Source organism: Labrus mixtus, chromosome 7 (assembly GCF_963584025.1).
Source record: "Labrus mixtus chromosome 7, fLabMix1.1, whole genome shotgun sequence".
NCBI classification, from domain to species: domain Eukaryota; kingdom Metazoa; phylum Chordata; class Actinopteri; order Labriformes; family Labridae; genus Labrus; species Labrus mixtus.
The window spans coordinates 8,955,122-8,977,709 of record NC_083618.1 but is presented as its reverse complement, the minus strand read 5'-3'; the positions used below and the strand labels follow the sequence as shown (position 1 = coordinate 8,977,709).

General features: G+C 39.5%; 2 protein-coding genes across 4 annotated transcripts; one reads left to right on the top strand and one right to left on the bottom strand.

The window, feature by feature from the left end:
- Window positions 1-1,121: 1,121 nt before the first annotated feature.
- os9 (OS9 endoplasmic reticulum lectin) lies at window positions 1,122-9,574 on the bottom strand. Of its 3 annotated transcripts, none has more exons than XM_061042579.1 (15): window positions 9,374-9,574; window positions 8,775-8,957; window positions 7,043-7,106; window positions 6,872-6,948; window positions 6,221-6,319; window positions 5,858-6,059; window positions 5,436-5,591; window positions 5,216-5,331; window positions 4,968-5,028; window positions 4,660-4,742; window positions 4,365-4,568; window positions 4,060-4,261; window positions 3,468-3,635; window positions 2,828-2,937; window positions 1,122-2,494 (listed from the first exon to the last, which is right to left on the bottom strand). In XM_061042579.1, the coding sequence occupies exons 1-15, from the start codon at window positions 9,521-9,523 to the stop codon at window positions 2,357-2,359; spliced, it is 2,013 nt and encodes a 670-aa protein (XP_060898562.1). In that variant the 5' UTR covers window positions 9,524-9,574; the 3' UTR covers window positions 1,122-2,356. The 3 variants fall into 3 exon arrangements, with proteins under 3 accessions (XP_060898562.1, XP_060898563.1, XP_060898564.1); XM_061042580.1 differs by having other exon boundaries at window positions 4,977-5,028; XM_061042581.1 differs by lacking the exon at window positions 3,468-3,635.
- A 1,011-nt stretch (window positions 9,575-10,585) lies between these two features.
- On the top strand, window positions 10,586-20,487 carry b4galnt1b (beta-1,4-N-acetyl-galactosaminyl transferase 1b). Its single transcript, XM_061042584.1, has 12 exons — window positions 10,586-10,863; window positions 12,256-12,352; window positions 14,688-14,910; window positions 14,995-15,171; window positions 15,516-15,622; window positions 15,923-15,960; window positions 16,050-16,230; window positions 17,302-17,394; window positions 17,505-17,692; window positions 17,793-17,933; window positions 18,026-18,263; window positions 19,139-20,487. Exons 3-12 carry the CDS (start codon window positions 14,696-14,698, stop codon window positions 19,354-19,356), a joined length of 1,596 nt encoding a protein of 531 aa, XP_060898567.1. The 5' UTR covers window positions 10,586-10,863; window positions 12,256-12,352; window positions 14,688-14,695; the 3' UTR covers window positions 19,357-20,487.
- Window positions 20,488-22,588: the final 2,101 nt, after the last annotated feature.

Genomic DNA, 22,588 nt, shown 5'->3' with positions numbered 1-22,588 from the left:
TAGAAAAGTGTCTTGCCCGCCATCGTATATTCAGGTGTTGCAGAATATATTATATGAATAAGATCAGCAAATGTTTTTATTGTATCCCACAAACTGGGATAGTTTGTGGGATACAAATTATTGTGATTATTCAGCGTTAAGACGTCAAACTATGTCAACACTGGTGACTTTGTGTGCTTTGTCTGTTGCCGTGTTTGCTCAGTCTGTGGTTTGCTCCTATCAATATTTGATTAACTCTGATGTCCGTTTTCGACGTCAGTCTATGGTCTGGCAATACAGAAAAGGCACACCTTTTTTGAAAAATAAAAAATCCAAAAGTGCAATTTTGATGTATGAATACAGTAGCCTACAAGTACTTTGGTCTGTTAAATTATCCTGACTTATACATTATTGAAATATCGGTGCTTTAACAGTTATTGTGCTTACTCATAACACTTACAGCACAATGCCAGCAGCTAAGTAAATCAAGTCATGAATGCTACACGCAGTCTCACACAACCACCTGCATGTGTTAATCTTAGGAGAGGAACAACGCATATTAAGCATAAAAGGGAACTGGCTGGGTTATGTAAAGGCACAGAAAGGAGAGTCCTAGGCTGGGTTCCTTTTTTTATTTGTCAAAAAAAAAATGCCAGACTGTAATGCCAAAGTTGTGTTCCAAATACAGTTATTGAGGCTAAGTCAAGATAGCCATTTCCTTCCTGCTGTGGGCCTTTTAGCTGAAATGTGCTATATAAACTTGCCTTGTCTTTTGGTTGCCTGAGCCCATTGTTGTTGATCTACATAGTAACTGATAATTCAGACCTCACGAATTCTTGATGTTTCCCTGTGTATCTATGATAGACTTTATGTGAAAGATTCAGAAAAATAAATCTGCCATGTTGATGACAGAAAAAAACAGCGAAGTAGAAAAAAGCTTTCTTACTCATAAAATGTCACTTACTGGCAATTGATCATATGCCTGTTAAGCACCATCATTCTTTACGAATGACTGATTTAATTGGACAAACAACCAAGAAACACATCCTCACAGCTGGACTTTTTCCTGCTTATGTATATCTCAGCTCCAGGTCCTGGGAAATGGCTGTGCATGAACTAAATCAATAATTAAAATTCTTACAGTTTGTTCAAGTTTGTTTATGACTTAATCACACATTGAAAAGATGCTTCATGTACAACAGAGAACAGTCACATATTTATGTGTTTACTCAGGTAACTCAAGCCCTACTCAGACTGTGCTTATGTACAACATATCATAGAAAAAAAAAGATATTTATGCAGCAATTATGTACAAAATAACTTCCTTGTAGCCACAATATTAACAAAATTTACATTTTCAGCCCTTTAAAGTACACTTCTGAAGGATCTTTAGAAAAGTTTTTTGAGGATTTATCATTTGTAATACACTGAAGCTGACTGACATTGTAGCTTTCACTGCAAAATGCATTTAAATTGAATATAAGCGGTCCTTGTCGAGAAAAAATATTTTAAGCACCCTCCAAATTCTACTCTCAACAATGTCTTTGAAGTGTTATTTTTATTCTGAAGCCTTTAACTGAGGATTGCAACCCAAGGGGAAGCTTCTTATTCAGGAAAACAATCTCTAGATATGCGTTCATGAAACACCTCTAAGTATACCAAGTGGCAAAGCATGTGTACGAACACTCATGGGATCTGCAGTCTTGTTTGCTGTAAATGGAGAGTGTTGGAACAGTTGAGAACTGAAATATGAACCTTTGAGTGTAAGTCCTTTGTTTTTCTTATAGAGACATAATCACAGCCAAGAAAAAAAATAGCATTTGAAAGCTCTCATCCACGAACAATGCCAAGATGTGTGCCACTTGAAGGTGGGGACTGTTTTTTCTAAGACATTGTTGATGAAATAGTTCAACTGTGCACACAGAGTGCTGCTGAAAACATCAGCACTACTCATTGTAGATGCAAATATTCAAATAAAATTAAATACCGACATAACTGTATAGAATATATCAGTATAAAAAAACGTATCTTTATCACTAGGCTTTTTCTAGCCTTCTGTCAGACTGAATCCCATTAAAACGGGGAAATGCATTAAACTCAAATTAACAGCACAAGTAAAGCTGACATGTTGTGGCTTTATTGTGCAACATACACCATTACTGGTGCCAACTAGAAACATATTGCCTATTGAAGACAACAACAAAAAAAATTCTGAATGTGCAAACAGGCCAGTGAATATTTTCTGCCTGGTTTAATAGCAGTATTTAAACATGTGGCTCTTCTTTCAACTTTGAGGCTGCACTTCAGAGTCCCCCTCTCTGCTGGTCTCCCCAGGAGTTCATTATCTCAAAATATGCACTGTATGTACTGAATGAGCTCATACGTCCACATCGTCTGAGTCAGAGGTGCTTGATGACTGTGACTCCTCCTGAGACTCTCCCCACACAAACCTATAGTTGTTCTCCAACTCCTGCTGCCTCTTTTGCTCTTTGTAAACTTCTTCTGTGCCTCCAGTCTGTAACAGTAAGTAGAAAAAAACAATATGTAAAAAAACAACAATTCATCACTGTTTAATTGACTTGCTGATAAAGCTAACTGCATGTATGTAGCAGCTCCCAATGACAGATCACTGACATACACACTCAGAGCACAGTAAAGGTTGCTAAGCAAGAGACAAGGAAGCATGAGGTATGCAAAGCATACATGTAATTCAGTCCTACTTGTAAATGCAAATATACAGACATGAGCTTTTTATGTAAGCAAACTGCTGAAGACACACACACAGTATAAGTGTGTGTAACTCACAAGGATCCAAGTGGAGCCAATACAAAGTGACGCCTTAAATTACCAGCAGATTTATGAGGAGCTCTCTGAAGGACTTTGTATCTTCCTCTGTCAGCCACTGATCACCTGTCTCCTCTGCATTTTTTCGTGTCAAGATCTTTACCTCGATTTTACCTAAAGGGAAAACACAAAAGGAAACAAGGCAGGCTTTCCAGTTTAACGAGATGTATACTTCTTTGTCTCCCAGAGTAAACAAGAAACACGTTTCACCAACAAAGTAACCCGTGAAGAATGGAACAAACATAAAAGTGAATGAAAAAGAAAGAACACACATGGATTACACACATTTTGTGTCCCTTTGTCTGCTTAACTGCTGTCTGAGATTGTTGTTTTTTGACTTAGTGTTACCATGATCTTTTCGCAATTATGTTCATAAAAATAATGAGGGACTAGTTTACTGTCTGGAGACTCATTTTATCTAAATACATTTTGGATTGGTTATAAAAGATTTGCATTAATTGCTTGCAGGATGAAGAATGTTTGCAATCATCAGTACTATTAGCATTAAACTTGCTTTAGAACAGCTAAACCCTTCAAAATCTAAATCTGACAGTAGTATGCTTTTGACAAAGATGAGAGGAGGAATAGGTTCAAGATGGAAGAGAGAAAACGCCATGAGTGTTTTGGGCACTCCCCCCTCGTACCTTCTGCCTTCAGTCCTGCTTTCTCTAGCTGTTCTTTAACCACGTCCTTTATGTGCTGCCACTGGGGATCTCCTTCGCCCATCTCCTGAACTTTCACCTCCCCATCAGGGCTGCTGCCCGTCTTATACTTAGTAATTTTGATCTTAACATGGTCGTCAGCCGCTTGGTCTGGGGTGACGAGACAAAAGAGGGACAAACAACAAAGTTCACCTCAAAACCCGGAAGCAGGGCCACAAGACGGAGGAGGCAGGAGCCAAGAATGTGTCATCTAATACATCTTACATTTGTGCAGTATCATAGACTTAGAGATTATTGAAACTGATTTCAGCTATTTTAATTGAATTGCTTTCATATTACCCACAGATACATTAATGGCAGCAGGAGAGAGGCCTCTGACTGACTGGAAAAGTGCAAAGTATGAATCTGACGACATTTCTGTGGATTAACTCGTGTGAATCTTTTCTAGGATTAAAGATGTAAAGACAAACGAGGACTCTGCCAATGGACGGAAAATGAGGATGATGGAGGCGGCACAGAGTGAACACATATGAGCATGGCCACGGAGAGTGGTAGAGACAGTCTGCCCGGTTACCTGGTTGCTTCGGAGCCAAACTGGGACTTCCTCTGGCCGGGTCGCTTCCTGTCTGAACCCCCGGTGTTTGCTGCTCCGTGTCCTGGACGTCTTTCTCCTCTAATTGATCGAGCAGCTTGTCTAGTGTCGTCTCCAGTGTCTGTGTGGCCTGAGTGCGATCAAACTCTCCTTTCAGACCTTCTGTCTCTAATTCCTGCTGGGCCTAAAGCACAGAGAGAAGCATCAGAAAATGTTACATAACAATATTTCATTGTGTCAGATATGCCTCATAGCCTTTTAAAAATGAATGATCTCTTGATGGCAACCTCATTAATGATGTTGTCAAACTCCTTCTGCATTTCCTCCTTTATTTCTTCAATCTTTTCTGAGGGCACGGAGAGGTCAGCCATCTCCTCGTCAAACTCCTGCAGCAGGCGTTCATCTTCATTCTTCCCTTCCTCGCCCAGCTTCTTCGGTTCCCTATTGCTTGTTGCTTTCTCTCCTTGAATTTTAGCTTGGTTTTCTGCTTTCTGGAGAGAGAAAAAAAAATGCTGACTTATATATATATATACCAGGTGCACAAAAAAAGTATCATACGTAGTAATCATGACGAGTATTTACCTTCCTGTTACTCTCTTTCAGATGTTGGACAAATTTCATCAGGTCTGCCGGGTCAGTGATGATTTTAAAGTTGAATTTTTCAACTGAAAGACATTAATTTGCAGAGAAAAGAAGCTAGTACAACAGTGAACGACAACACGTAAGCCGAAAACTTTGGTAATATATCACTTAGTACCCCATATGGACTTAAAACTGTTCAATTTGCAAATCATAAAACTTAACTGCCCAGACATGAACGAGTCTAGACTCTAAAGTTCTGTCAATGTTTTATATTATGTGTGTATGTTTTATACAGCCTATAGTCATACCTTCCTCACCGTCGTCTATGACCTCATTGTCTGTAATTGAGTTATAGTCTTCATCTGGTGCCTGTAGGAGGGAGAGGTCAGGTTAGAGTTCTGAAGTTAGAAGAGAAACTGTAGACCTACTACACCCTCTAGTGTTTTGGCGTAACAACAATTCTTCTGACATATAAAACTCCTGTGCCTCAAATAATGCAAATAGGATAGCAGTAGCTTATGTGATTCAAACTGGTTTTAAGAAATGATTTTCACACCTGATCCTTCTGCTGAGATGCTGTGGTTTTTGAACTCCCTGGCTTGGTGACTCCCTCCCAGAACTCAGAATCTTCTCCTTCCTCTGACCCAGCATCCTCAAAGACATCAGTGGTTTCTGTTTTAAAAAAAAAAAGGCACAGCATGCATGATGATATTTGATTAAGTGCCATGACAACAATTCTCTGAATGCCATTTGGCTCTTAGGTTTGAACAATTCACCTTCTTTTTCGGACCCATTCAAGATATCAGTGGCTGAAGGTGATGTTTCTTCTGTTGTCACTTCCACTGCTCCATCTGTCCCTTCATTAGCAGCCAGCATCTCATCAAGACTCCTCAGCTCCTCCGAGATCTGCTCCACTTTACGCTTTGTGTCCGCTGGGACCAAAACAGAAAAAGAAGAAGGAGAAGAAAGATAACACATTTTCATTTATTTTTCTATTAGACAGAAGAGGTCATATCACACAGCTTTTCAATAATATTATGTACTATATTATTTACTGTCTTTATACTCCTAATATCACTGCCATACTTTTAAACTCTGGCAATATCATGTCCTTTCTCAAGAGGAACAACATTGGAGTAATGAAGTTTCATCCTCTCCAAAACTGCGTCATGGTGACCTTCACTTTTTGTCAACTCACAGACTTGAGCCTTGACGTAGTCCATGTACTGTTGGGCACTTAGCGCTGGCTGGCAGACAATCCCTTGCGGCTTGGCAGTGGATGGTGGCTTTAGGAATGGATGCTGGCAGGTGCGACTGGTGTGAACGGTCAGAACATAGCGGCATGACTGAGGCTCATCAACACGGACAATGTAGTCACTCGCGCCTTCTTCACACACAAACTGGAAACAAACACAGAAAAGTTGTCTCGGTGTTCAGGCGGATGACGTTGGGAAAACATGGTATTTACACTGATTCTGTTTGGAATAACAAAACAGGAAAACCAGAAAAATCAAAACAGGCAGCACAGAATACAAACACATTCTATGTTCAAATGTCTCACCCGGACTTCAGTCTCTCTTGGATTTCCGTTGAGGTCGCACTTTGAGCCGTTCACATAGGACTGACTGTGGTAGCGCTTCAGTCTGTGCTGCTTGGACGCCTGCAAAATAAAAAGAACAGAAATTGATTGAACATACTCAGACAAGGAGGCCCAGTTTTAAAAGTAAGTGGGAATTTGTTTTATTTAAAAAAAAAAGATATATCACATTTTTGTGCAGGTGGAAAAAAATCTGATCACAGAATCTAATTCACTGTAACATGCATAACTTTGGAGTTCTGCAGATTGTGTTAGTTTTATAATCTGCACGTCATTATTGAAGAGTTTCAGGTCAGGTTTGACAAACATATTTCAGTGTTCCTCTAACACTCTGTGTGGTTACAGAAGTTAATTTAAATATTTCAATATTTATCTAGTACCTACCTAAGAACACAATGCAACAAAAGCTTAATGACTTGTAAATCTCCATTAAGTAAATATGGCTGTCATAATTTGGCCATGTTTGAAGTCATGAGCAGTTGACACAACTAACTGGAGTTGAAGAAGACACGTGTGTTTTTTAAATAAAGCATTTATGAGCTTTAGTGCAAAACATCATCACTCGAAGTTAAATCGGGAAAATCACACAGACCACAAAAATCCAAACCACTTTACCTTTGCTGTTTCATTGTTCCAATCGAATTCAGATTCGTAATAACCTAGGAAGAGTATGTCTCCTTTGATCTCGGTGTCTAAAAAGAAGACAACATGTGTCAAACACAGCTTCTGTGTCAGAGTGATTGTCATAAATACTTCAGGTTAAAAAGCATGGAGGCACTCTCTCACCTTCAAGGTGGTACTGTCTGATGTGCTGACCATGGCAGAATTCATAAGTCCACCAGTCCTTCGTCTGCAGGAAGCACCGACAGAAAACATTTTTGAAACAGTTATTGTCTAAAACATTTCATGGCTATGTGTATAAAAGTCAAAACAATATCACAGGTCATCCTAAAATGACCCACTATCTCAAAAAACATTTTGTTTCTGAACAAGTAAAGCTGACTATCACTATTTGTAACCATTGACTTTCACTTATTTCTGATTATTAAACACAAGTATTTAGATCACTAAACTGCTACTATCTCACAGCAGAAACAAGACTAGAGGCTGCTCTGGGTTCCTTAAACAATGATACTACGTGGCTTCCCTTCGGAGATTACTAAGGTGAATTGATCTTAATGCAGCTAATCTCACATCAAATACCACTTAGTAAGAGGTTAAGGCAATAAACAACAGCCACATAAGGTTGATACATTGGGCATTTTATTGTTAGACACCAACTCTTTACTTTTCCCAGAAGATTCCTTGTTAAGTTTTAAAAAGCTCTTGCTCATCCATACATTAACATCCGAGAGACAGGCAATGAGAGGGGGAGACGGAAATATATAATAGACTGTGGTCGGCATAAAAATGATGATTGATGTTGTGCTATGTTATGATGTTTCCAAGTAGAAGCATGTATAGTGAAAATAAAATAGGTCCAAGAATGCTTTCTTGAGGGATACGGTAATTAAAACCAAGTTTCTCTGACACACGAGCACCGAGGCTGACATAAAACTGTCTGTTAAAAAGATATGAGCTGAACCAGGCAAAAACATTTAGATCACAGCCCCCTGTGTACAACATAATGCCTCTAAAAGTACAGAGTACTTACAGCATACCAGTGTAGTATGTGTCAGCGCTTACATGAAGGTCCAAGGGAACACTCCATTCGATCTGCAGAGTCCCTCTGCACCTTTAAGAAAAAGCTAAAGACCCAGCTCTTTCATGAATACCTACTAACTTAATGATGATGGTCTCGATATTATTGATGATGATGATGGTTGTGATGATGGTTTTTGTTTGATAACGATGACTTATAAGATGGTTTCTATACTGATTAGAGCTCTCAAGAACTGCCGTCAATGTTGTGCTTTGCCTCTGTGCAATGCCTGTCAGCACCTGTGTGTCCAATCGGACTCAAAGCTGATCGTTTGCTCTTACTGACACTGTTCCCTTTTTTCTAGACCCTTGCTTGTGTTGTACTTACTCTCTGATGTACGACGCTTTGGATAAAAGCGTCTGCTAAGTGAATTGTAGAATCGTAGAATTGTAGAACACGTCATTTCTAAATATTAGACACCTCTTTTATATGGGCTTGAACTTCGTGGAGAGCTGCACAACGGTCACAAGGTGAGTGACCATTATCAACATTTGTTTCTGATAAGAGGTCAGCTCAGTCTTGGAATGGCTTCGAGCGTGTTTTCTGTTACACAAAACTTCTGTATCAGAGAAGGTGTAATGCTGTGTAACTTAGGTTTCTCAACTTAAAAAGATGCAATGACTCGCAATAAACTTTCAGTTCCCCATTTTGCTGAATTCTGGACTAGAGAGAATGTTTGGTAGTCATTTTTGAAATGACTCACAGAAAATAAATGTCAAAAGCAACAAAAATTCGAACTAAATGAACAAAAGTCCGTTCGCAAACACAATAGGCGTGTAATTAATTCATCACTCTGATAGGCTGTTGAGAACTAACCTTCACCAGACACTGGTTATTGTGCATTGGACTTAGTAGATCTGGGATATCAGGCCCGTTGTACCCTGGTGATTCAGGCTCAGATGCAGGATCCTGATGAAAGCGGACAGCCATGGCTGGAAGTCGACACTCGTACAGCTGCTTGTACTTATTGGAAACCATCATAACCTCCTCTGTCTTGGTCTGAAAGAGAGACACAGTCAAGACCACTACAGCATATTTCAGTGTAACAATGTCCAAATGATCAGAGTGCTAGATTGTTTAAAGCTAATTGAAAGCCTGGTTTTGAGAATCAATGTGTGTGTTGGTCATCATCAGAAACTATATAAAGAATATGCAGGTAGCAAAGGTGAACGTGAGGAGTTCAGTTGTGTGACAGCTGTCAACAGTGACTGCTGCGCAAGTCACTTTCGCATCAACCCTTCATTACGTGATTTGAAAACATATAGTACGTTTTAAATTACGTTTGACATATAGCTAGGATACCGACTTATCTTTGCTCAAGTCACATTTAAGAGCAGATACTTATCGCTGTGTTACAGAAGCTTACTTCCTAGCTACCAAGCTAACAGTTAGCTTCCCCGAACACCCTCACTCACCTGGCCTAAGATGACGGGATCGGGAAGAATTTGAATACCATATTTCATCTCGTTCAGCTCCTCTAAATTCAGGAAGGCCGGGACACAAAGGGGACATGTCAACAAGAAAACGCACAATCTTTTTAGCCACCGTACCAAGGAAGCAGCCATGATTGACTCAGTCTTCAGTAACCCCCATTTGTGTCTGACAGCAACAAAACATAGACAGCCTGACATGGTAGCAGCTGATTGGTCGATACGGGAACAGCTTCTCTGTCATTGGCTATTTTCTTCCTCTAGTTTTGGGGTATGTTGGTTTCTGATACCGTCACAGAGTGGATGGGCGGTAATTATATCAACATCATAAATCCTTATAAGACACCGCGCATGTCAGCTGTATGCGTGTACCTCTCCACAAAATAAACTCACACATCGTGAAAAGACTGAAGATGCGTTGACCAGTTGGTGAGGCTTCTCAAATTGGCCAATTTAGTATGATGTGGTTAATTTTTTTTTGTTAAATTTGGTCAAACTCACATTATACAAGTCTGACAATAAAAAAATTTAACTGGTGTGAAAATACACATTATTGTTCATAAATTTGAACGCCAACAGTTTGATATTCATAGGCTAATTTTGTACATATTATAGTCAGTGTGGAAACAGAGTCAAAGTGACTAACAAAAAACACTCTCCGTTCAAACATGCACTTACACATTCCCAGACACACACACACACACACACACACACACACACACACACACACACACACACACCAGTGGCGGTTCTAGACCACTTTTACTGAGGGGGCCAAACTTGTTTGGAGGGGAACATTAAACACAGGTGAGAAATAGACAAAGATGATCGCTTTTAAAAAGATATATCCTGCCAAATAATAACACACATCATTTAATACCAGGATTTATATTTGTTTCAGTAACAGTATTCAATATATTGTGAGTCCGGTTGTTGAGTCAAATACTATGTATGTGTTATGAGGGGGGCTCTTCCTTTTGGAGGGGTGGCCACAGGGGGGACCAAGCTCAGTGTTGGCCCCTGCCTAGAACCGCCCATGACACACACACACACACACACACACACACACACACACACACACACACACACACACACACATATATATTATTGTTGATAATGTTTATGATTATATCTAGTTGTTGTGTATGAATATTCAGTAATCATGCTACAGCCTACATGAGCTGTGTTATATGTCGCATTGAGCTCTGTGATCAGGCGGCCGCTCCGCTGATGTGCGTTGCGTTTAGGTGCGGTGCGCTCTCCGCTGTGCTGCTGCTGCTTCTGCTGCAGGAGGAGCGTGGGTCCACAGCCTGCAGTGCTGCGATGTGCGGTCGCTTTACTTGTCTCCTCGCTGCTCCCTTTCTCCACATCTAATCCCATTTGCAGAGCCACTGAAGACCAGAGGCATTAAGAGGGAGCGACCTCCATGCAGACGGGAGGTGAACCATCTTACACTGGGCGTCTTTGAAACTGAGGTGAGCTCCTTCATGTGATTTCAATGTATTAACAATAGGCCTGTATCGCCTGCCTTTTTTTTTTTTTTTTTTTTCTCTCGGTGTTTTCTTTCTCTGGGTGAACACTTAACGGATAGCCTACTCTACCGGATAAAAAACGAGAAGACAAGGAGAAGGGCATGGAAAGGGAGACACTGGACTATCGATTAAAGAGCCTTTCTTAATGTACTGATCTTTGGATTTGATCAGACGTGTTATAGCAATTAAGGAATATTCCCGCAAGACAAATCAAGCTTTGTGCAATCTTATTCAGGACAAGGTAGGCTAATAGGCCTGTCTGAGAGATCGTGTCATATCTGCAGTCATGTATGCTCGCTGGTCCGAAATGCTGGACAGATGAATGCATTACTGTGACATTATTCTTACGTTTGAGAATGTTGGACGGTAAGGAGGAGTCGCTGATGCAGAACCAAAATGCGGTGATTTAATCTGAAAGAGGCAACATATCTGTAACGCGCACTTTGGGAGGGACCCATGGAGCTGCTGTACCCATAAAAGACCGTCCATAGCTGTCCTTACCTCCTCACTGGCCTGTTTGTAGGTAAACGAAAACAGCTTGAGCTATACAGAGTAGCTACAGTTGAATTCTGATACGCCTATGAGCATTTATTTTCAATTTACATAATCTCACATCATGTTTTATAATATAATACATCTAATTATCATTCTAAATGCATATCTTTGAAGCCATATGAAGATGGTAAAAAGGCCAGAGCCACTACAGTGGTTTATTTAGTAAGCTTAACAAGACACGGGTCACATTTAGTGTTAAATATAATCTTTTTTTTTTATTATTACTCTAATGCTAAAGATACTAAGCATTGCAATATTCTTTTTGTTTGTAATTTTCTGCAGATTTGACTTGTAGCAGGGCTGAACAGCATCTTAGAATCATTGTTAAGGCTATCTATGGGGGTATGGACATACCATAAACTTGTGTATTATAATAAACACAAGATATGTATCTGGGTGTATCCTTCGTCACTGATAGAGCAGGAGTAAAAAGGTGCACTCAATAAAACCATTCCCTGTGAGAGATGTTTATGTGCTTTAGTCCAAAACAGCTCAGCTGATTGGCTGCTTATTGCTGATCCTATATAGCCCTCTCCCCTATTGATTTTTTCCACGTAATGTTGAATGTGTCTGCCCCCAACTTTAGAGGATTTCCCAAAGGGGATGTGAGACCATGCAAGCTGCTCCTTGCATGGTCTCATCATATCATATCATCATATGGATGTGTGATGGTGTCTTTATATGACAGTGGCTTTGCACAGTTCTGTAGTATATTCTTAATGATTATAGCTTGTGTGTTTCAATTTTATTCCTGCAATGTTTTGTTTTTCTTGTTTCCAGATGGGGAAGGCCCTCACTAATTTCTGTGAATATCTACACAGTTTCTGGAGATGGAGGTGTCTTCAGAAAATGCCCTTTCACTGACTGGATCGAGGCAGTTGAGTATATCTTGTGAAGTTTATCATACATGTAGGGCTGACAGAAGAAACGTGAATTAAACAGTCTCATCCTTTTTCGAGCTGGTTGCAGTTACCAGCAAACAGCAATTGCAGAGAACTTCATACAATATTTGACACAAGTGAGGGCTGCAGTGGCTCAGTTGTGGATTCGGTTGTTTTGCAACAGAAAGGTTTGGAGTTCAATCCCAACTCACTTGCTGAAGTGTCCTCCCTGCAAGACACTGAACCCCAAATTGCGTGCTGCTACGTCAACGGCGTGTAAATGTGTACAAATGGGATTAATGAATACTCATGGACACTTACTGTGTGGATGTTGTGTTAATTGGAGAATGTGACATGCGGAGCAGAAAGTGCTTTAAGTTGTCTGAAGACTAGAGAAGTGCTCTATCCCTATGCACAAGGTATCAAATAGAATAAACCTGAATAGCCAGTCATAATCTTTATGTCACAGCAAAACAAACAGCAGTTTTATTTCATAATCTCAGGCTTTATTCAGGCATTAAACTTTATGAAACTATTGTGGCTGAATAAACATTAGAAGATCAATGTCTGTTGATTCTGGAGACAATTCATAGTAGCAGCAGTCCTAAAGAAGCAGGCAAGCAAGCAAGAAAGACTTCAGTAGATGTTTGGTGCTTTGAGATCATTGTGTTTAACTTCAGAAGGAAAGAGATAGAGCATTTCTCTGTGAAAGATTCCCAGACCAAATACTAAGCTCTTGTCACACACACACAAACACGCACGCACGCACACACACACACACACACACACACAGACAAACACGCACGCACGCACGCACGCACACACACACACACACACACACACACACACACAGACAAACACGCACACACGCACGCACGCACGCACGCACGCACACACACACACACACACACACACAGACAAACACGCACGCACGCACGCACACACACACACACACACACACACACACACACACACACACACAAATATTGTAATCATTCATACCAGAAATAGATTTTTGCTCATCACTTCTGCATCTTGGAGAAAGAGCTCATTATGTAGTAGCGGAAACTTTCAGAGACATGTGTTCAGAGGCTGTTGCTGTGACAAAGAGGGAAGATCGAAGACAGATAGAGAGAAGAAAACAACCTCCTTGCTGTATGAATCTTACTTTTCCTCTGCCTCTGCATGTGTGAGCCAGCTGGTTTTTTTTAACATGTTAAATGTGGGGAGATTTCCAGAGTAAACATAGTTAAGCAGCAGAGCACTCAGCAGACAGAACACTCAGGAAATAGGAGCCATAATGCTGATTGCTTTTTGTCATTCAGAATATTTTACGACTGAAAATGAAGCGCACCATGAATATGTATCATACCATCTACGCTTCGGCTCTTAATTGAATGAATGCTTTTACAGCCAGAGCTTTCTCCCAAGCTCCGGAGTCTTGATGGATTACAGGACAGACTTTGTAAGTCTGTCAAAAAAATTATTATATAGTTCAGCCTAAGCTAATGGAAGGGCTTCAACAGTTAATCTTGCGGAAATGTTCAATACTTAATGCTTGTTCTTTTTTTTTATAATTCACTCTCTCTGTTTGCCTGGTAAGTGTTAATGTTCTGAGACATAACACAGAACATTTCATACCACTAATTGATCAAACAGCGTTTGATTAACTTCAAAATGTACTATACAACACTGAGTTCTGACAAACTAATCTGATTGGACGAGAGGCATTCTATGTGTACAGATACAGAGTACAATAGCACTTGGACTTTAACTATACAAAACACTGCACTGCTTTTAGTTAACATTACAGCAGATGGTTTAGATTGAGCAGTCGCACGTGCCCCTAAAGCCACTGTCATAGACTCTTATTTCACTGGTTGTGTTAAAACATGAAAACTATGATTGTACTCAGTACAAAGTAGCTGGTCTGCTGAAACATGTGGACACACAGAGTAGCCAGTGTGTGGGAAAAATGAAATGTGTTGTTATGCAACAGTCAAGTTCTAGTCAGGTTGATGAAATTAAATATGGGATTTAATAAACAAAATATAATACTTTTGTTGAATATTTGCTATGTGTAAACCTGTTGTATGAAATCACACTGGAGATTGTGCTGTTGTTCTACTTATCTGCAGCGACATACATATGTCCAAATCACAACAATGCTGATATTCAGAACAACAGCACTCCCTGCCCTATGATACTGCATACGTTTTACACCGGAAAAAGGAATATGGATTATGTCGGTATGGTCGTATGGTAGGTGTGAACAGAAGGAAAAACTACATCACCTACCAAAGTCTTAACACTCCCCCATGTCTGTGACAGGTTTTAGGATGCGTTCCCTAAGAAAGACCGTGTTGCTCGCCATCCTGGTGTCTGTGGTGCTGGTACTGGCCCTACTGCATTCGTGGCCCACCCGGGCTTACCCCGCAGTGGATGTGTGGCAGCGTCCAGGGCTGATAGCAGAAAGACACCTGGAGGAGAGGCTTCCGGACCTAGACCACCGATTAGACCACATCCCCTTTCATGTGAAGGACAGTGTTGTTAGGTAGGTGAAAACAGATAGTTTTCTTAAACCACAGTTCAGCTTACACCTCATTTCCTCACACACGTAAACCTCTGATCTTTGCAGCTTGTTGGCACGTAATGGGTGTGTATGTGAGGGAGAGAGTGGAGGAGTTAACCTGCCCTTCGCCCAACTTTTATTCCCGAGGGTGTCAGCACACCCGCTACACACTGCCTTTGAGGCCTCTGAGCTGGAGGAGATGAAGAGGAGACGGGCCAAAGAATACAAAAGTTTCCAGAAAAGGTAATGATCAATTGTACATGTACGTTTCCTTTATCAGGTACGAATTCCAGTCATCTCTGGATCATTTCTAAGAAGTCCTTTATGTCCCTTTCTTTCTGTCAACCTGAAATAGTCCAGAACACATCAGCAGTGCGGCTTAGGGGATCAAACTGGAATACTCATACACAGTGTCTGTGCTATTATTAGCTCCTGACGAATTTGGCAGCTGAAGTGTTTCCAAAGAGCCGAACAATTCTCCTGAATTTAAAGCGCACTTGCCTACCCTCTTCCAGTCCATGTTCCTGAATGAATGTTTTGATTAGGCTAAAGTAAGCATGTTACTGATGTGACATCTCCCCTCTCAGGTCACAGACACCTGCAGATGTTCTCATCATTGCAGAGGCTAACAATCCCTTACAGTATCCAACACAGGGGGTGGAGGTACGACCCCTGAAAACAATCATCATCCCAGGTGAGACCTCAGACAGAGTGGGGCGGTTGAAAGTGGTTGATGTTCTAGCATGGAATATTTGAGTAGATGATTTTATAAAAGCATTTCCAACTAAAACAGCTAATAAATAATCAAACTTCTACAGATTTCCCTATTAGGAAAATGTTTCTAGTAAAAAAAGAGTAGCCATAGAGATTACAATGAAACAATGTAACCAGGAAAAGTAGTTTTTAGTTTTTATTTCTGGGGATATGAGGTTGACTGAAGGCATCCCAGTTGCTGTGTTATCTAAGTTTGTAATTTGTTGTCATGTTTTCTCAGGTTTGGCCTTACATGACCTTCCCAGAGACCACTACTCGGTAAGTATTTTAGTGTCCTACATCACCTAGCCTAACTCTAGCTATCTGCTGTCTTTGAATCCATCTGCTTTCTGTCCATCCATCTGCAGATAAACATCACTGCCACGCTGGGAACATTAAATGTAGCTGCAGAGGTTGACGGAGTGAAAATTAAAGGTGACGGTGAGATGCACATGACTCTGTCCAGCGTCGTCCTGCAGAACCTGAACCGACAGCTTCAGTTTGTCACATATACAAACACACTATTCCACCCAAGCACTGCAGACACAGGTAAGGCCTAAAAGAAAATGTTCCTTTTAGCCTCATCTGCTTTCTGGACATGTATATTGATTCATGCTTTAAGTAATCGGGGACAGTGCATGCTACAAAAAATTAAATACCCATCTGATTTTCAGTTCTGGGAAAATTCTTGTTCTCTTTCCGGCATCAAGTTATAAAAGGTAGATCTCCACCTTGATCATTTCTGTATCGTAAACCTGAAGCTGCAGCCATCAGCTGGTTAGCTAAGTAAACACAAACACAGTAACCAGGGAGAAAGAGGAAACTTGTTTCTGTACTAAGGAAAACAAATCACACCTACCACTTCTAACGTTAGACTTTTTATATATCTTGATGTGTACAGAAGTCAATAGAAAGCAAAGTGTATTCGACAATTATATTTTAAAAAGCATTTTTGTTCCTTTCTATTTTGCACAGTTGTCAGGCATCAGGCTAGCCCTGGCTGTAAAATACTAAGACACGTAAATTAATTTAATTATTACCCAGAAAATATTATTATTTTCTATGGATGGAACACAAGTTACAATGGGTTAAATTTGAGCCTTGAAGAAGAATTATGTCAACTTTAGTCAGAGTAGGCTGGAGGTTTCCATCTGTATGGTAAGCTAATACAGTTAGCTTTTGTAAGCCAAGTCACAGAGGTCAGCTGTAGACCGGGAGCTGTTACAATAACACAAAATATATATTTTAAAGATGAGATTAAAGTCGCATGAAATCGATAAATTAATGAATATTTTTTAATCGTGTCCCTTCTCAGTTTTAAAATCTTAAAATCTTAGTAAGCTAAGCTAACTGGCTGCTGGATGTAGCTATATATTGATCAAATACTTGAGGTGGTATTGTTCTTTTATCAGACATTTTGCGTGGAAGCAATGACGTATTTTTCCCAAAATGTGAAACTGTTGCAGTCAAGATTTAACTTAGTGATTTGACTACAATTTATGACTCAAAAAAAAAAAAACATCCAACAAACAAACCAACAAACAAAAACGCATAACTTGGGAGTAACAAAAAGATCCTATCTATAAATTCATTAAAAGTCGTATTTGTTTGGTCTTTTAGTGCAGTTTGATACAGAGGGTCATCAAGCTGTCTTCACTATCAAGATCCGTCACGGTGTAACACCCAAATTGTATAACACAGGATCCACAAGAGGTAAAGCACAACGCCTGCACATCAACACTGTAACAAAGACATGCAATTATTAAACCATAGTGATTTCTGCATTTATTTTTAATGGTTTGTTTGATCTTCCTTCCCTACAGAGTACAATGTCAGTGCGCTTGTTACCATAGCTACAAAGACCTTCTTGCGGTATAATAAGCTACAAGATCTAATCAACAGCGTGAGAAAATACTATCCTACCGTCACCATAGTCATTGCAGATGACAGTGAAAATCCTCAATCTATCTCTGGGCCTTACATTGAACATTACATCATGCCTTTTGGAAAGGTAGGGGAGAAGGACAAAAAGAAGAAGTCATTTCTTTCACATCTTTGTTGTCACTGTTTATGCTTCTTCTGTGCTCAGCGCTCTGTGTTGTGTGTCTCAGGGTTGGTTTGCTGGACGAAACCTGGCTGTCTCTCAGGTGACCACAAAGTACGTACTTTGGGTGGACGATGACTTCATCTTCACAGCCAACACCAAGCTGGAGAAACTAGTGGATGTTTTAGAGAGAACAACTCTGGACTTGGTGAGAAATGTACTGTTTGTTCTCTATGGTGGTCAGCTGTGTTGAGATATCAGTCACATCAGTATTTGTGGTGTGTGTGTGTGTGTATCTAGGTGGGTGGTGCAGTGCGTGAGGCCACAGGTTACACAGCCACCTACAGACAGACTATCTCTATTGAGCCTGGGGAGGAGGATGGAGACTGTTTACACATGAGGAGAGGGTTTCATCACATCATTCAAGGCTTTCCAAACTGTGTTGTGACTGACGGGGTCATCAACTTCTTCCTGGCTCGCACTGACAAAGTGCAGCAGGTTGGCTTTGACCCGCGCCTCGCAAGGGTGGCTCACCTGGGTGAGTATGCCTCAGATTGAATTACTGTATATGCATGTTAAATAGACAGTATGCGACGCTATAAACATATAAGTGATACAGAATTGTGTAGAGCGTGTTCTGGCATCTATTGCTGTCATTTTAACCAAATCACCAAATCCAGAAAATTGGGGATGTGAACTGTCATTCTTGATTATTTTCAGTTTTGCACCTATATTTTATATCTACCTCATACAGAGCTATGAAATTAACATACTTAACATTTTCTCAACAAGAGTCAAAGGGGAAATAATGCAGTGTTTCATCTAAATTATTGTTACTTTACCTAAAACTGTCTGAAACATTCAAAACATTCGAAAAGTGATCTGATAACACAACTGCAAAATCCTCAACCCACAGTTCAAAACTAACTGTTCAAGTAACTCATTCCTTTAAAGATTTGGATCTTATTACAGTTTCTGAGTTGGTATCATATACCAATCTTAGACTGATACCAACATAGTACTATGACATTTTCTTATCAGCAAATACAAGTATCCCAGCATCAGTGTTCCACTAAAATTAATCTAAACCCACGTGCTAAAAAGATTATTAAATTATTGAAAATGAAATGCCTTAGTAACCCTTCTTCTCCTAGTGTTAAGATTGTTGAAATCTTTTTTAAACCTGTCGTCATGTTTATGGTTGCATCAGTCAAATATATTTATTTATACCATGTAGATTATTTCTTATGTCAGACATTAGCTTCTTATAAATGATGTACTCTATGTTGTGTCTTTGAACCTTAAAGCAACTATGTATTTAATGGTTTGAAGAGAGGTTTAAGAAAGGTTGAAATTGGAGGGAAATTAAGTGAATTTAAGATTTGGCTGAATTAGGATGTTTCTATTTTTCAGAGTTTTTCATTGACGGCCTGGGATCCCTCCATGTTGGCTCCTGTGATGATGTCATTGTCAATCATGCAACCAAAATCAAACTTCCCTGGGTCAGCCAATCGGAGAGCGACAAGATTTACGCAAAGTTCCGTTACCCGCCTGCCTCCTCTGATGCCACGCACACTAAAAACGGCCTCTTGTTCTTTAAGAACCGATTTCAGTGTTTGACTCATAATTAGTTGCCCTCCCCTTTATCCTGAGGGTTCCTCTGCTCCTCCTGAGTTGCCAAAGAGTTCTTCTCCATCGCGTCCAGTCAGATAAGATTTCAAACTAACACTTAAATTGGCATTTTCCTTAAAACCTGCCGAAGAGATTTCCAGTTTTGCTGGATGTCTGACATGTATTCAGTCAGTGAAGAGGTCTGCAGGGAGCTACAAAGTTCTCAAACGCAGTCCAGAAGTCAACTTCAAAAAGTCAGGCTCCTTTCTAGTGCAGAAATGTTTCCTCTTGTTTACACAGACCCAGTTAGATTTAACCTTATCTTAATGAATTCAAGGTTTTGAAGTGTTTTTGCGTTTTGTCCATCAAATCATATCTGGCTTTACATCCTTGAGTTGTTGAGCTTTGGGGAAACATGGTAGCATCTTTACGGCCAGATTCACTTCATTGATGTGAGAAGAGGTACATGTGTCCTCCTTCAATTTGCACTATCATACAAGAACAAGCTTGGAAAAGCAATAGTGGCATCAGAGCGTTTGCTGATGAGAACTCAGCCTTAGCAAGGACAAAAGGGACACTTACCTAAAAGTGACAATCCTGTACACACAGAGCATGGGTATCCTTTTCACCAATGCCACATGAAGAACGCATTCAGAACTTTTTTCACCAGTGGTACTCACGCTCTTTGTGCCAAAGGTTTGGCAGCGGGCTTTGGAGTGTTTGAACCTGTTTGTTTTATGGTTTTGCCTTTTTTTTTTAAACCCAGAGTCCTCTGAGTCATTTGACATTTTGTTCCTGAAAAATGTGTCAGTTTTTTTGTTCTATACTATTTGTCGCTTTCCCTGTTGCTTCAGCAAACATGTAAAGAAGAGTGGCGTTTTTGTCCTGCGTAGCTGATGGGAAAAGATGAAAGCGATTGCATCTTTACATGCTGCCTAAAAGAGAAGTTGAATGAACCAAAGTGCATGTTTATTTTCCTCATCATGAAGAAGAAAAGAGAAACAGATGCATTGAGCTGTGAAATGGAATATTGATGGTACATTGACACCTTGAAATACAGTTGAAGTCAGAGCATGGAGAAAAAACTGAGTGGCATCCAGTGGAACAAAGTAGACAAGACAATTAAACAAATCCTGGTTTAACTGCCGTCTCTGTGGAGTGTATGTGTATGTCAAAGACTGATACACTCACGCCTGAAGTGATGATGCTGTTCTTTTATATCATGGCCTTTAGATGGCGCCCTTGTATCCCTCTCGTTTTTTTTTTCATTAGCAGAAGGTGCCACTGATTTACCTTCAGGTTTTTCTTAACTCTTAAGAGGGAGATTTTAAAGCTATTTTGTGTGATGTTTCTGTCATGGATTTTATGTATTCCTCTTTTTGTTTTATTTTGTTCATTAATATGCAGCATCAGCTCTGGTGACAGTAGTCACAACCAAACTTAATCAGTGACCCTAATAGAAAATGCTTTTGTGTAGTTGTGTGTTCAGAAATCTGTCTCATGTTAGGGTTTGTAACAGTAGACAGATCAATAGCTGAGCTGAAAACTTTTTTTTTTTTTTAAGGAAAAAAACACAATATTAATATTTGTTGTATTACACTGAAAAATTACTTGCCTGCTCCACCCAAACACACCGGTGTAAGTCATCCGATCACAGCATTTTATTTATTTATTTCAACTGTTGACAAATTAAAATGTATGTGCAAACATCTCTCTTTTATTCCCAACAAAAAGAGGCTGTATGCTGGAGCACTGCATGGGGAGAAAACTGACGGACACAATCTAAGTGTGTCATTGAGCTTCAGGGCACATATACAGCTCCACAGGTGTAAGACAGGTTGTTACAGCAAAGGTGAAAGTGCAGTTTTTTTATCAGTTTTTTCACCAGATGTTGGGCAATGACACCAGACCTAGCTCTTGACATTTATGGAAAAAGTTTAGTGTCTTTCGGTTTTCACCTGAGTCATTAAGTTAATTTAATCTTTCATATTTATTCACTTCCTTGGCCATTATTTTTCTGATTCATGCCAAACAAATGCTGAACAAATGAAACAAAAAAAGAAAACAGTCACAAAAGATCACTGAATACAAAAAAAAAAGATGAATAATTCTAACTTGGTGAACCATTACACATCAAATACTAAATTAAAGGCCAGACAATGTTTTGGTGACCCCATTTAATGATTGATAAATCACTGTAGAACTAATACTGTTGGGAACAAAAGTTTATCATAAGGTGTTAAAGAGAAAGTGATTTTTATATTGCATTTGTAAATCTATTATTATTTATACATTATATTAAAAAATAAAATCGATTTTTATAGCACTCTTCAAAAATAAGTTACAAAGTGCTTTATGATATAAACAAGCAGAAATTAGTTAAAAAAAAATACACTTATCGACAAATAATAGAAGAAATCACTGGATTCTTTTTTTCTAAATAAGGAGAAAGGAATGTCCTGATTTAGGTTCATTAGTTGAACAAAGCAGAACTGAATCACTTTGGTCACTTGGGTATCAAAAGATAGCTCTGAAAGTTATTTGAGGGCATAGGGGACCCTATGGGCCCCTGGGGGACCTCATAAGAAAGAGGAACACAAGAGGAAGAAGAATCTCTGTGCATTAGAGAAAAATACCTGTTTGACAGAAAGTAAATAAACTAGCCCAGTACCGCACCCCTGATGTCAACAGTGTATTTCATAAGGCTAATTATTATGTTTTAAATATATAAATTCCACTATTTTTCATCATGGTCAATTTTTCTGTTTTAATAAACCCACCCTATCAGAAAAACTTCAAAGAAACTTTAACTATAACTTTACTGTTCGTAAAGGCGGACTGCATGCAGTCTGTCAGCCTGCCACCTCCACTCAAACACAGTGTAAATTAACACTAAGACTCAGAGACAAAATATGTCAAATGCCTCTGCAAAAACTCTCCTCCATCTCCTCCTGTTCAACCGCAATTCGCTGGCCATTGCATTAAATGTGCCAATATACATATATATACATTTTTGTTTATATAAAGTTTGATGTCAAAGCTGTGGCAAGAAACCTTAGGGGAAAAACTGAATTTAATTCGATTTTCTAGGTATCTAATGATAAAATAAAATTATATTTTCATTCAATTTAAAATCAATTAAATTTCAATGAATAGATGTACTAACTACAGGCCTGTCACAGCCCACAATGCAAGATCTCTTTTCCATTCATTGTCAAATAATTTAATTCATGATTGCTGTGTAGACATAAG

Bases quoted from the DNA above. Each gene is read 5' to 3' on its own strand.
- b4galnt1b (XM_061042584.1), top strand. From the start codon at position 14,696: ATGCGTTCCCTAAGAAAGACCGTGTTGCTCGCCATCCTGGTGTCTGTG. The intron at 14,911-14,994 runs GTAGGTGAAAAC...TGATCTTTGCAG, and splicing joins GTGAAGGACAGTGTTGTTAG to CTTGTTGGCACGTAATGGGT. The intron at 16,231-17,301 runs GTAAGGCCTAAA...TTGGTCTTTTAG, and splicing joins CCCAAGCACTGCAGACACAG to TGCAGTTTGATACAGAGGGT.
- os9 (XM_061042579.1), bottom strand. From the start codon at position 9,523: ATGGCTGCTTCCTTGGTACGGTGGCTAAAAAGATTGTGCGTTTTCTTG. The intron at 3,636-4,059 runs GTAACCGGGCAG...TCGTCACCCCAG, and splicing joins TTTGGCTCCGAAGCAACCAG to ACCAAGCGGCTGACGACCAT. The intron at 2,495-2,827 runs GTAATTTAAGGC...TTACTGTTACAG, and splicing joins AGCTCCTCATAAATCTGCTG to ACTGGAGGCACAGAAGAAGT.